The 14666-nt window shown below is 43.1% G+C and overlaps 1 protein-coding gene across 1 annotated transcript in view; it reads right to left on the bottom strand.

The window, feature by feature from the left end:
* Positions 1 to 14666, bottom strand: part of VTA1 (vesicle trafficking 1) — a 307826-nt gene that overhangs the window by 40554 nt on the left and 252606 nt on the right. Inside the window, exon 6 of the mRNA XM_069235133.1 lies at positions 13697 to 13867. Within this exon, the coding sequence (XP_069091234.1) occupies positions 13697 to 13867 (171 nt within the window). The remainder of the gene's footprint in view (positions 1 to 13696; positions 13868 to 14666) is intronic.

Below are 14666 nucleotides of genomic sequence, written 5' to 3' on the forward strand. Positions count from 1 at the left end.
AGGGGTCTGCAGTTGACCCAACTGCTGTTCAGCGGTTTTTCAGTCTTCTTCAAGATCTGGACAAGGTTGGAGAGATTCCTCTGGTGTTGTGAGCATTGGGAATTCATATCCAGTACGAAGCCTGCATATGCCACCTGGCTTGCTTCACCAACAGGATGCAGGAGGTCATCAGTCCCAGTAGCCTCAGATTGAGTCTCACCAAATCCAGAACTGAGGCTGAAAGATTGAGATCATAGCCCGAAGCCCTGGACTCTCCTCTTCGGAAGGTAGGCATGGAACTGCACCATGTTCAGAAAGACTCTGATGAAGAGACGCATTTGAGGAGTCAAGTGTGACTTCAGCAGATTGACCAGCATAGTTTGGAGGTGGGCGACAACTGCCTGTGGGGAGCCCACCTTGAGCAGTCCAGTCAATCATCAAGGTAGGGGAATAATAGCACTCCTAACCTCCAAAAATGTGCAGCAACCACTACCATCACTTTTGTGACCACCCGATGGGCACCGGGTGGGCAACATGAAGCACAGAGACCTGAAAATGCTACTGGCCCACGTGAACCACAGTTAACGCCTGCAGGCCTGCAGGATGGGAATGTGGAAATATGTGTCCTGGAAGTTCCAACACTATCATCCAGTTTCCAGAATCCAAGGCAGACAGCACCTGAGTAAGTGAGCATGTTAAACTTCTCCTTTAGTAAAGAGGTATTAAGAGGGCAAAGGTGCAAATTAGGGTAGAGACCTTGGTTGTTTTTTAGTACCAGAAAGTAGCAGGAATAGCAACGACATCCTACTTCTTGTGCTTGTACCCTCTCAATAATCCATTGGTAAAAAGTGCTTGCACTTTCTCATGTAGCAAGGTGAGATGGTCCTCCATCAGCTGATCTGAGGACAGTGGCCAGGGGGGCAGTATTGTCAGGAATCGTAGAGCATAACATAGTTGGACGATCTGAAGCACCCACTTGCTCTAGGTTAATGCTTGCCTTTGGGCAGAGGGTGCCTGATCCTGCAACCAACAGGGTAGGTGTGCTGCATCAAGGGTATGCTAAAAGGGCTTGAGGCTGCGTTTGCTAAATGGGCTGGGGACTGGATAGTCCTCTGGGTTTTGGGTCCCACGACCTCTTTCATTGCTGTGTTCATGGCCACAGAAAGTCTGGGACTCCTGCTGACCCGGGGAGAAGGCTGGCATTGTGGGCGCAGCTGGGAGACCCAACCACAGTGACTGAAGGGGTGAAAGGAGGAGTGCGGTTGGTGTGGGACCAGGGAAAGGGCCACACGACCTGGCCATGACCTGACTCCTTGAAATGCTCAAACGCTGTGCTGGCCTTATCATCAAACTGGCAGGAGGCGTTGAAGGGCATATCCATCAATGAAGACTGGACCTCATCTGAGGAGCCACTAGATCTCAGCCAGGCATGTTAGCAAAGTGCCACTAGGTAAGCAATGGCTTTCCCCCGTGAGTGGGAAGTGTCTAGTCCACACTCAGTGGTAAACTTTGCTGCACCCTTGCTGTCTAGCAGTGTCTGGTTTAAAATACCTGGGCCTCCTCCAGGACCTTGGCAGTTGTGGTAACATCAAATGCACTGGAATAGCGAGTGGTGCAGGAGAAGAAAGTGGCGAGGCTGACCTTCATGGCTAAGCAGATGATAAACTACCCACCGGTGTGACACCTCTGGTAGGAGAGTACACCTTGGAATATTCTGAATCAGAAGACCAGGTCACTCTTCTTCCTTGAAGGTAATAGACCCAATCTACTGAAAGCCTCATGTGGGAAGGAGATCCAGAAAGGGGTCTTGATTCTGATGGAGGTCTTGACGACTATGGAGAGGGTCTCTTTTGTCTTGATACGGATAGCATCTTTATGGTCTTAATGTCGATCAAGAGGGTACCTTTGGTATCAATGTCAAAGAAAGTATCATCGACATTGATGGTGGTTCCAACACTGAAGTGGGGTTTAGATGGCAACTTATTGCACTCTCTCGGCATCAATGACTTTGGCGTTTTTGGTCCAGTGACTCCACATTCAGCATTTTGTCACAGTACCTGTTCTCCTGCCGAGGGTCTCAATGTGGAGCTGGAATGTTGTCTTCTCTCCTTTCTAATGCACTCTTCAATTGACCTCTTGGGTAGTCACTGGAGCATCAGGAGAGTGCTGAGGCAGACACCAAAACTTCTTAGAACACACTGAAGCCACTCCCTGAAAAATATTCTGCAGGCCTGGCAACCTGATCTCCTGCCTGTCTTTCAGGGCCCTACCGCACATCTCCTACAGGGCCCACAGTCTTCAAGGAGCTCATCCTCTAGGAAACGTACAATGCAGAGGTCATGGGGGCCTGGATCTGCTTTTCTTTTTCCACAGGCAGGACACATCACAAAAACTGAAGGCATTCTGACTGGAAAAACAAAAGATTCCACTTTGAAAACAGACTTAAACTGCCCTCTTCATAAAGGACATCGAGTAAAGTTGATTAACCATACTTCCAATGAATGTTTGAAGCAATAAAGCCAAAAATAGAGACCAGCCACAGCGCTCCAGAATCCTGCTGACAGGAGTCTGAAAACAGAACTAGCCTACCTATCACATCCGGTGCATGAATGCAACAAAAGCACAACCGTAAGACCCTTGTATGACTGACAGCAATGGTGTGCATTCCAGTTATTTTTTTCCCTTTACATTTCTGTAGAAACGTTTGTGGGTGATATTTCCTATTCACTTTAATGTATTGACTATTTTTCCATAATTGATAATTGGAGATATTGTTAAAGAAGGAAAAATAAAGGACATGTGGCCATTTCTAGACTTATGTTGCGCTAAAAAAACATTTTCAGCCTGTGTTTTTTCTATAAAAAATGATGGTGCATATATATATATATGTATATACACACACATACATACATATGCTTGCATTTGTTTGGAAAGTGCTCGTGATCCGGCATGAGGGCAGGATAACTCAGTGCTTAGTAATATTTTTGACTATAAATACAGTGTCAAATCAAGTAAACTGAATTCTCTTAACTACAGACACCTATGCATACAATTGTATATAAAAACAGTAGATGACAATGTTTAAGTAAGGTTTCTGTAGTTCAAAACTGTACAGTTACACACAAACATATTCATGATATGCTTCAATGTGTGTATAAGTTACACACTTGCAAACTAAATAATTGTCACTGCTAATCAATGTGATAGCAAGGTATAATAAAACATGCATATATTACGTGATCTTCTTCATAAAAATGCATAGATGTTGACAGATCAGAGACAGAAACATTGTATTTTATAGCCATAAATGTCAGCATTTCTCCTTCTATGCTGGTTTGGAGCGGTTTGTGTCTAACCATGCTGAAATGGCAATCTTAGCTACTATCTAAAGGATTTCCCTTTGATAAGAAGGAAAAGGTGTTAACTGACCCAATGTTATGAACCAGATAATCACTTGGGGGAAAGAGAGGGCAGTGGAAACATCTGTTGCACTGCAATCTTGAAAATGTTTGATTGAAAAATGATTAAGTAAAGTAGCAAGCCAACATAACAGAAGATACAAGTGGTTCCAATAAACAAAATCTTCCCTGGGAAAAACTACGTTTTTAAATCAGTGCAGAATTAAGATCCAAAAACAGTTTATAAAAGCGAGTTTTATGTGTTCTATTTGTTCATAACAAGTATTGAAAAAAAATCCAGGCTATCTCTTTACATTTGTTAACGATGCACAGAAAATGGTATGGACAGTCTGCCACACTAGGCTAGGGAGACAGAAACACTGGCCTGGGTAAGTCTTGTGCAGTAGGACAGAAGACTTCGTATGGAGGATTGTCAACTGTACCACAGGACAAGGACACAGGAATAAGGAAGAAAATAACAGAGGAGCAAACACTGATGGAGGAATTGAGACAGACAGCCCGACTGACCAATGGCAGGACAAAATCATTAGGGAGTTGTGGGCCTATGATTACACTGGAACACTTTTAAAGAGTTTTTCAAACAAACCGAGAAACGCACCTGAAAATCTATGGTAGTCACAGATTTCTATGAAGACTCACCTGTTTAAACTTTACCACATTTAACGTTTCCCCTTCTACAGGAAGAAAATATTTTTTCCTGTGGATAAACACCTTCCCATACATACTTATTTAAATCCTTAACCGCCAAGGACGCAATGGTTACATCCAGTGGGGCAGCACAGAGGCACCACGGACATAAACATTGCATCCTGCTTCCGTCCCTCGGGGGAAGCGCTAGCGCTCCTCCTGAGGGCCTCCATTCCACCCCCAGGGCAGGGCTGGAAGGGGAGTCTCTTCCACTTGGACCCCCGCCACCCCCTGCACCCCCCACAATGACATCATCAGAGGTCGCCTCCCATCACTGAGGAGAAACAGATTTGTTTCTCCTCGGTACAGGGGCAGGGGAGGCAGACAGGAACGAAAAGGAAAGGAAAGGCTTTTCCTTTCCTCTTCATGTCTCTCTGAGCATTCCTACAGCACGATCGCATAGCGATCATGCTGCAGGAATGCCACTAGACACCAGGGATTTTTTGTTTTTGTGAAATTAGCATAAGGGGAGCGACTCTCTTAGACAAGGTCGCTCCCCAAGGGGTGGCATTTTTTCTAAGGAAATTTTTGTCCCCCCTGGGGGAAGATCAGCCCCGGGGGGTGGGAGCAGAGGCCATTAGACACCAGGGATGTTTTATTTTGTTTATGTTTATAAGGGGAGCGACACCAGGGATGTTTTTTTGTTTATGTTTATAAGGGGAGCGACCCAGGGGGCAATTTTATTACTAGGCCTTCTCTGCCCCGCACCCCCATGGGGGCAGATTGGCCTATATCAATTAGGCCAATCTGCCCCCAGGAGGGGCAGAAGCCGCTAGACACCAGGGATTGTTTTTCTTTTTTTTTAAATGGCATAAGGGCAGCGAACCCTTTGGCAAGGGTCGCACCCCAAGGGGGGAGGGGGGGGGGGGGCATTTTTTCTAAGGCCATTTCTGCCCCCGTGGGGCAGATCGGCCTATATTAATTAGTCCGATCTGCCGTTGTGGGTGGGGGGGGGTTGGGGGTGGGATGGGGGGGTAGAAGCCACTAAATCCCAGGAATTTGTTGTTGTTGTTTATATTGATAAGGGGACTGGGGTCACTCCCCAGGAGCCAATTTGTTTACTAGGCATTTTCTGATCCCTTTCCCTCCCCCCCCGGGGCAGATCGGCTTATATTAATTAGGCCGATCTGCACCCAAGGGGGGCAGAAACCACCAGGCCCCAGGGATTGTTTTTAAAAAAAAGATGGGGAGTGACCACTTAGGTAAAGGGTCGCTCCCCTCAATATTGTGGTGGTGGCTACCAACCAGTATGGCTATGCCCCCACCCCAACTGAAAGGGGTAACAGTTTTTCAGCTCTCCCACTGCACACTAAAACATCTTATCCAACGGCAAGCAAGAGGACATTTGCTTATATGGGGTTTCGGTTTCACATTTGGGCCATGACAGCTCGTCTGTCAAAATCGTCCCACTTGAAATGGTGAGGGCTGCACTTTTCGGACTTTGGGACGCTGCCATGTAGAAACATCTACGAGACCTAGACACATCTGAAAACTAGACATCTGGGTGAGTCCAGGGTGGTGTGCTTCACATGCACCCCACACCATTTTCTTACCCACAATGCCCAGCAAACCTCCAACTTTGCTGGAAATCACACATTTTCCCCACATTTTTGTGATGGAACCTTCTGGAATCTGCAGGAATCCACAAAATTCCTCCCACTTAGCATTGTCGCATCTATACCGATAAAAATTCTGCCCCACTTGTCAGCCTAAAAATGTTTTTTTTTTTTTTTTTTCAAACTGCCCTTTTGGACCCGCTTTGGTTCCCCCTCAATATTAACATGTTTTTGGCTCTTCCCTGTCACATGCACTTGGCCCACCTACACAGGTGAGGTATAATTTTTACTGGGAAACTGAGGGGAATGTTGGGTGGTAGGAAATGTGTGCTGTGCAGTGATACCACACAGAAATGTGGGAAAATTGTTTTTTTTTTGCTAAATTTGAAATTTGCTGAGGATTTGGGTAAGAAGACACTGGGGGAATCCACGCAAGTCACACCTTCCTGGACTCCCTCAGGTGTCTTGTTTTCAGAAATGTTTGGGTTTGGCAGGTTTCCCTAGATGGCTGCTGAGCCCAGGACTGAAAATGCAGGTGCCCCGGAGGCATTTCCTGTCGCGGGCACTAAGCCGACTCACACAAGTGAGGTACCATTTTTATCTGGAGACCTGGTGGAACGCTTGGTTGATGGATGCTTGGGGCTCCCCTCAGATGCCAGAACTTTGCAGCACCGAAATGTTAGGAAAAAGTGTTTTTTTGTGCAAAATGTTGAGGTTTGCTAAGGATTCTGGGTAACAGAACCTGGTGAGAGCACCACAAGTTACCCCATCCTGGGTTCCCCTAGGTGTCTAGTTTTCAGAAATGTCCAGGTTTGCTAGGTTTTCCTATGCGCTGGCTGAGCTAGAGGCCAAAATCCACAGCTAGGCACTTTGCAAAACACAGGTACGTTTTCTTTGGGAAAATGTGATGTGGCCATATTGTGTTTTGGGGCATTTCCTGTTGCGGGCACTAGGCCTACCCACACAAGTGGGGTACCATTATCAGGAGACTTGGGTGAATGCTGGGTGGAAGGAAATTTGTGGCTCCCGTCAGATTCCAGAACTTTATATCACCGAAATGTGAGGAAAAAGGGTTTTTTTGCCAAATTTTTAGGTTGGCAAAGAATTCTGGGAAACAGAACCTGGTGAGAGCCACACGAGTCACCTGGATTCCCCTAGGTGCTGGCTGAAATTAAAAAAAATAGTAAAAATAGGGTATGTCCCAGTAAAATGCCAAAATTGTGTTGAAAAATGTGGTTTTCTGTTTCAAGTCTGCCTGTTACTGAAAGCTGGGAAGATAGTGATTTTAGCACTGCATACCCTCTGTTGATGCCGTTTTCAGGGGAAAACCCACAAGCTTTCATCTGCAGCCCTTTTTCCCCTTTTTAAAAAAATTAACTTTTAGCTGTATTTTGGCTAATTTCTTAGTCTCCTCCAGGGGAGCCCACAAACTCTGGGTACCTCTAGAATCCCTAGGATGTTGTGAAAAAAGGACGCAAATTTGGCATGGGTAGCTTATGTGGACAAAAAGTTATGAGGGCCTAAGCGCGAACTGCCCCAAATATAAAAAAAACGGCTCAGCATCTGAGGGGAAAAAGCCTGGCAGCAAAGGGGTTAATATCAGCAAAGCAAAACTGTTACAAACTAAAGTTCTTGAGTTCAGAACAGAAGCCAACAACATTGATGATGGCTTTGAAGATAAAAGCGAAGACTTGGAAGACAATCTCATGACCCAACAGGCTTATGCTGTGCAAATGTACTGCTTTTATGAATTACATTGCGGGAAAAAGATAACTCAGCTACACATGACGACTGCCCACGTCATCTATGGCAAGTGCAAAAGTAGAGAGCTAATCACTTCAATAAATAGGACTGGTGTTTTAACAAGTGATAATGTTATAGTACAGAGTAGGAACTTGTTAGCAGCTTATGCTGTAAAATCTTGTGAATCAAACAGCACATCACATACAAGTCACTTTACCAGGAAAGGATTTACAATTGCTGCTCTTGATAATTTTGATTTTGGAGGCAGCTCTTCTTTTGTCTGGAACAACCAGCACACATGATACTACCATGGTGCTTTTTCAAGACTGTACCAGTGAAGTAGCTGCTGAAAAACAAGCTGTGCCAGCTGTAGGCATAAACAAACAAAGCTGCAAACACATAACCCAACTGCCTTACCAACATGTGAACAGTCATCAACACGTCCCAGTCTACCGGAAAGTTTCAAAGTGGTGGGGGACATGGATCTTCTACCTGATGCCTCAGTCGGCGAAGCTGACTTAACTGAATTTATCATATCGCTTATTCAGTGCAGACTCATGGACGGAGAAAAGCCAGCTCCTTTGTGGGATGGAATCTCTGATCTCTCAGAATACAGTCCCACTGAAGGAGGTTGTGTTTTTACCAGTAATACCATCTCCAGTCACAAACTATGCAACAGTATACACAGAGCTAAACAACAAATGTGTGTGCTGAGCTGGAAGACCAGCCTATCCTGCCAATATTCTGTGATGTTGTTTTCCGTATTGTAGATGACATTGTTTTAGCAATCCAGTAGAATTTGATGATCTTTATCCAATGATGGGCGTTTTCCACATGACAAAAGTTGTGTTGCAGTGTGAAGGAAGTTATCTCAGTGGATGTTGCAAAGACAATGCACCTATTGAGGCTGAAGTCTCTGGAAGCGAAACTGTCCAGTCAGTAATGTGGAGAACACGTTTTGTTTGTTCATTACAAGGTATGCTCATCATATCTGAGGCTATAGAAATATTGTGTTGGAATGCTTTCTGGAACAAGAATGACAAATTAGGTTTTGCATATCTTATCTCTGTAGAGACCAAGGCACAGGGTGCACTTTATTCGAAAAACATAATGCAAAGCCAGGAAATGTTCAATACACTCAGTTCAAAATCAGAAAAACAAGTTTGTAGAGTTTGTCAAAGAACGTGAAGAAAAATCAGAACTTTGCAAGTACGGAGGGAATGCTTTACACATGATAGTTCTAGTGAAACCTTGGTACATGCTGATCGGGAAAGGTAATTGGGAGCTGCGCAAGAAGTTAGAGGTGTAAAAAACAGAAAATTAATCCAAAGAGATTTTGTGGTGGAAGAGGGAGAGGGACGGTTCACTGATGTGGCTCCAGATATGGAACTGGAACAGACAATCCAGAGAACACGGAAAAGCTGAAAAGTAATTGTTGGTCAGACATGTAAAAGTGAATATGTTGCTCAATGGCAGCTGGTTTACCATGAAGTCCTTTCTATTTGCAGTGTTTTCAGAGAGATGACAAATTCAAACTTAATTGGCCCTTGTGAAACTGTTCCTCACCACAAAACTGTGGGAAAAAAGGGAATGTTTTAATAAACATGTTGACAGCCTTCTTCATTTCAAGCAGCAGCAAGGAAACCCCTTTCAAATTACTGAGCCTGTGCGACTACACAACTTCATGACCAAGCAATATGTGGAAAGCGATATAAAGACATGCCTACTAGATGTCCTGCACCATGGATCAAAACTATACACAGAACTGAAGCAGAAGAGATATGTGTTGAAAGAGAAAAAGCTTTTCGACAATCACTAAAGCTAAACTTCCTCGCTTTAATTGGCATAGTAAGAGTTTCATCCAACCAGCCACTACAAAACAGGTTACAAAAAAAACAACTTTCGCAAAGCACATAGAGAGATGGATGTAGCAAAAGAAAAGGGTGAATTTATCAAGGAAATTCTGTTGCATGATGATCTTCCAGCAAATGCATTATTTGATGGAGATGCTGCAACCAAACCAGCGAAGCACAAACACCTGAAGAATTTCAATTTGAAAAGGTGTCCTCATTGAAATCTGCTGTTGTTGTGGACTACATGTCACAATTGTGAATGGTCAAGATTTAATCTGTGCAAAACTTCAGAGAGGTCGTTCAGGCTGTTCTACAGGTAGCAAAGTCAGTGTGCACCTTGTAAGAACTACACATTGTCTTTGACAGTTAACTTGAACTATCTGTCAAAAAATATGAGAGAATCAGACAAATGTCTACAAGTGGAACAACTGACCTTGCTGATGCTACAGTGAACAGTCAAATTACAATTACTGCAAGTGGAATGATGGTCAGTGAGGGGTTGGTGCCTGCAGAGATATATTCAAAAGGTACAGGTCATACTGTTCAAGAGCTTAACAGCAAATTGGAAGAAGCTGGCCTTCGTGTTGTGCCACATGTTAAGTGGGCTGTTCAAAATGGTTCCAATCGAGTCATTGTACTGTCAAATGAAACAGATGTTGTTAGTATCCTACTTAGATTTGTTGCAATGTTCATAAATCAAGGATTGTCCGAGTTATGGATACTTTATGGAACAGTGGAGAAAAGACACTTAATCCTGCATCATTTTCTGAAAAAAAAAAAAAAAAAAAAAAACCTTGACCCTGAGATGCCCAGTCTTCTTATCAAGGCACATATTCTTATGGGTGATGAAACTGTGAGGAAAATTGAAACAAAGCTTGGAGCTTTAACTCCTGAACCTGTGTGAATGTGACTTTAAAGACTTGGAAAAATACCCTGTGCATGTGCAGAAAGTGAGTTCTGACTGTCACACATTTGACGATCTTCTGTACAGTGAGTTCAAGAGATCAGTCCCGCTAAGTGACCTTCCACCTGTGTCATATTCTGTGCGTGGAAAGATTAAAAGAGCATTCTACTTGATCAGAGGACGTGTAAGTGTTTTGGATCATCCATATGCAGAGAAAGATCCATGTGAATTTAATTGAGAAGATATTGATGGTATGCTTCTGGGAATAGACATGATGGGAAACAAATATTTACAGAGGCTAAACAACCTCAAAAGTCAGATTACAGCCACAGACAGCAAAACTACGGCTCAAGGTAAAGGGATCTAACAATTTCAGATAACAGACACACCTGTACTGTTATATTGATAGAGTAAACTGGTACCTTAGTCAGCACAGATGCATAATATAATAGACATTGAAGCAATCTAAATAGATCATTTCTCCACCTTACTCCTCAAATAACTGCCTTCTCAAAAAAGAAAAAGTGCCCTCTAGCATAAAGGAATTATGTCACAGCATCAGCAATATATGATGCCCCAGGGGAATGCAACATTTTTGCAGATTCAAATGTTTTCTAAATGCACTTAGTTTGTTTCATAACATCAACTTGTCATTTTTTGAAAATATAACAATGCTTCCCCATACCAATATGCATCTTCATACAGTGCTAGATTTCCTGAGTCCTGCCTCTCTTTTTTCCTCTCAGCCCAGACGTTATGGCTGCTGCAGCTAACGAAAATTATATTTGTAGGGAAACCTCCTCCTAACATTGGCCCTGGAACCAGCCTCAAATGTCAAGGTATTTAGGGTTCACCTACCACTTTGTTACTTGTTTACTGCAGGGAGACAATTCCTGTCTGCAACACAAAGCTCAGGATTCAGAGGTGCGGAGTCAGCCAAGTCTTTTTTGTGATGTGTCGGGCCTGGAGATTTTTACCAAATGCCAAAGTCCCCATCCGAGTGTTGCTCTGCCTCACGTCACACCTTGCCTCCCTGGAACTAGTTCCTGGTTCGCACCAGAACAAAAAACGTTTCTTCCTGGGAATAGCTATTTAAAGCCAGACAGTGAACTTTGCTTGAATTCCTGACAGAAGTGATTCTAAAGAAGTAGAGCACAGAAATATGCAGGAAAAGGGGCAACAGCAACCCCGGACTGCTATTAACGGTAAGGAGCACCTCCCAAGTTTAGGAGATTCATTCATAAGGGGGTACCCGAACCGGACTATTCCACCTCATACACCCAAGCACTGTCACTGACATGCACATGCAACATATATCGAGGCGGAATGAGAGGATTCCATTTTATGATCTACTACATGGATTTACCAGGGGGAGCCAGTAGTCAAGTTTCCCCAGTGATGAGGTACAAAGGGCATGCACCTCATTTATAAAATCAGTTGCCACTTACTGTTAATAAGGTCCCAGCCTGGCAATATGAGCAGTAATTGCCCACCCTAAAAGCAGCGCCAGCTTGGGTTGACACCTCAGACCTAACCACATTGATCACTAGCCCATTACTAGTGAGCAGTGCCATAACCATGGAGAGCACTTAATGAACCAGAGAAAATACTAGATCTGTCAGAGAGGTTAACGTGAGCGTCAGTTTTTCAAGCAGATGCTGAACCAGGGACTTTCGACCATACATCATCTCATGCATTCCAAAATCTGTGACACCTTCTTTGCCTACCAATATTTTCTTAGGCGCCCAAGCCTTCTTTGAACCCAGTTGGACATCTGAGAAAAAACTATTTTTCACTTTCAAAACCAGTTAATGAAAGGAATAAATTGTCAATATGCTTTACAGGTGAGTCTAATAAGGCAACATGATCTTGGATCTGTCCAGTCATTCTTCTTAAACATCAGAAACGTAGTCAAACTTAGCAGGTATTCAAACATTTATTCAAGACATATGTAAGCACTAGAGGTCCAGGCTTTGGTAGAGATCCATGGGGACTGCACTGGAACTCGGGCCTTTTGTTGCTGATTGCTGTTACATACATGTAGACCTTTCTGTGAAGTAAAATGTCCCATTTTCCCATTCCATACTAATATACTCCAAAAAAAAGAAACAAAACCCATCTTGCATTCACAAAGCATTTAAAGCAGATCATCTTTTTGACTACCTCCGGTTCAGTTGGAGTTATGGATGGTAGATAGTAACACCAGCTTTACTGACCTACAGCTGTCAGCAGGGAAGCCCTAGTTCATTCGGGGATTGATAGAAGCAGTCAACCCGCTTCTTTGTAATAGGTAGTCTGTCTTTTTAAATTAACCATCCACAAAATAAATCTCACTCTTCCTTCTTACTTTGCCAATATTTCGTTACTAAGAGTAAAGCTATTTCAAAGGTGGTGGCAATATTTAGTTACTAAGAGTAAAGCTAATTCAAAGGTGGTGAAAAAGTGTCGTATTTCAACTAAACTTTAATCTCTTCACTGTCAACCCGTTGTAAAGCTTACAGACTTTAAAATATTATATCTGAATCCTGAAGTTTCTTAGTTGTGTTCTTCTTTGCTTCTATGTCATACACTACACGTCAGCTAAGATCTTTGGATCTACTTCCACTCTGCTACTGAATCTCTATAAAAACTCACGAAGACTGATAAGGTGGACCATGTTTTTTTCTGCAACGCTCCCCTTACTATGGAAAGCTCTTCCTGTTCCAAAAAAACAAACCTAACTTCAGGAAACACATGAAAGCATTCTTCAATTCCTCTGGGAAATCGTTAGCAAATGTGTTGCGGTCGAGTCTAAAAAGGCCTTTTTAGTGCATGCAAGCTGTAAAAATAGAATTAGCAGTGCAATAACATGGCATGACTGACCTCATGCAAGGTCTCTGAAGAGTATGGGTGCTCATGGCTACCTAGTCAAGTGAAATTCAATATATGGCTAAGAAAGAGCAAGACTTGCTGCTCAATTGTCATTATAACACTAAGGAAGTGTGATCTATGCATTTTAGTGGGATGTTTTACATTCCAACAGGACACAAGCTGCAATCTTTCTCCCATGGCCCTGGTCAACTAATCCCACGAGTTAAGCATCCAGTAAGATGACGAGCAATGAGAAGCACTTACTCCCCCAATCACATAGGGCTCCATATTTACTGAAGGTTGTGGAGGACTTATCCAGTCTGGCTGTGCTAATTTCTCCAACGAACTGTATTGAGGGAAAGTGGCATTAAATGGAAGACTATTTGCATATTACTGCTTACAGTAAAAAAAACAGACTTGGAGAAGACTGCCTAGATCATCCGCGAGTATACCAGATTTAGAAGATGCTGACTGGTGACCAGTGGAGTCGAAGGAAGTAACTGGTATGGATTGTGAGATTCACACTTGATTTTCCTTATTATATAATAAGTCATCAATATCCATAGGGGAGAAACAGGGTAAAATGTGCTAACTGCCTCCATTAAGCTACCGAACATGGCATCTTAGTCAGTGATACAATGCATTTTATTTGTTCTTGACAATCTGATTAAGTAGAAAACATTTCTCAAGGATTCAATTCCGTACCTGTGTTATGTGGCACCTCAGCTGGAGTGTTGGCTGGTGCATGGGCACCAGGTGGGATCTGTATTCCGGTGAAACTACCCGATGGCATGTTGCCAGGTACATATGTGGAAGACGATGGATGAACTGCAGGTGGAGGCTGAAAAGCCGAGCCATATTCTTCGTCTTCATCCTCTGTGGATATAGATATAAACAGTGGTAATTCATTGCCATCAAGCAGGTGATCAGTCAGTCACAAAGAAGATGTATATGGTTACCTAAAAATCTTGAATTTTCCATAGTTGCTCATTTTTGGTGTGATTTAATAATGATTCTTTTTTAACTTTAATGTGGCAATGTTGCTCTCAACCTAAATTAGATATTTCACTACGATGAGGTCTGAAGTCTAATGGAATTCAAACACATTTATCATGAGCCAATATACTACCATGCATGTCACCTCTGTAAAAGTAATGTGGTACACATGCACACAGTAAGGATGCAATAAAACAATTTACAAAGTTGACGTGTTTGGCAAGCCGGACATTCTAGGGACATGCATTGCCAGTCCTGGGCTGCATCTTCATTCAAAGAAATTAGTTAGACCAAGGAGGCAAGAAAACAGAAGATCACCAAAAGCACCATGGACTGTGATAGTGACAGAAAGGTGAACAACAGGCTACCGACAGCTGATGGACATCCCTCTGTTACTGCTAAAACTAAAACACACATGCTATAAGTGTTGGCAAAACAGTAGGCCTGCTAGCCTATTGGCTTTCCTAATGCTCGTTTTGTTATGGTTTTTGTAAACTTTGGTGTTGGTGGGATCTGCTTAGCTCTTTTCAATATAAAAAATTGATAAAGACAAACCTATTTGTTGATCTCAAAAAGTACACAATGTCGTAGTAGTCCATGGCAACGAAAGGAACTACTTTGTGTTTGTATGTGCTCCTCGATAAAGTAAAGAATCTTGTCCCTCTCAAAGTAGTTAGCC

This window comes from Pleurodeles waltl, chromosome 5 (assembly GCF_031143425.1).
Source record: "Pleurodeles waltl isolate 20211129_DDA chromosome 5, aPleWal1.hap1.20221129, whole genome shotgun sequence".
In the NCBI taxonomy this organism is placed as follows: Eukaryota; Metazoa; Chordata; class Amphibia; order Caudata; family Salamandridae; genus Pleurodeles; species Pleurodeles waltl.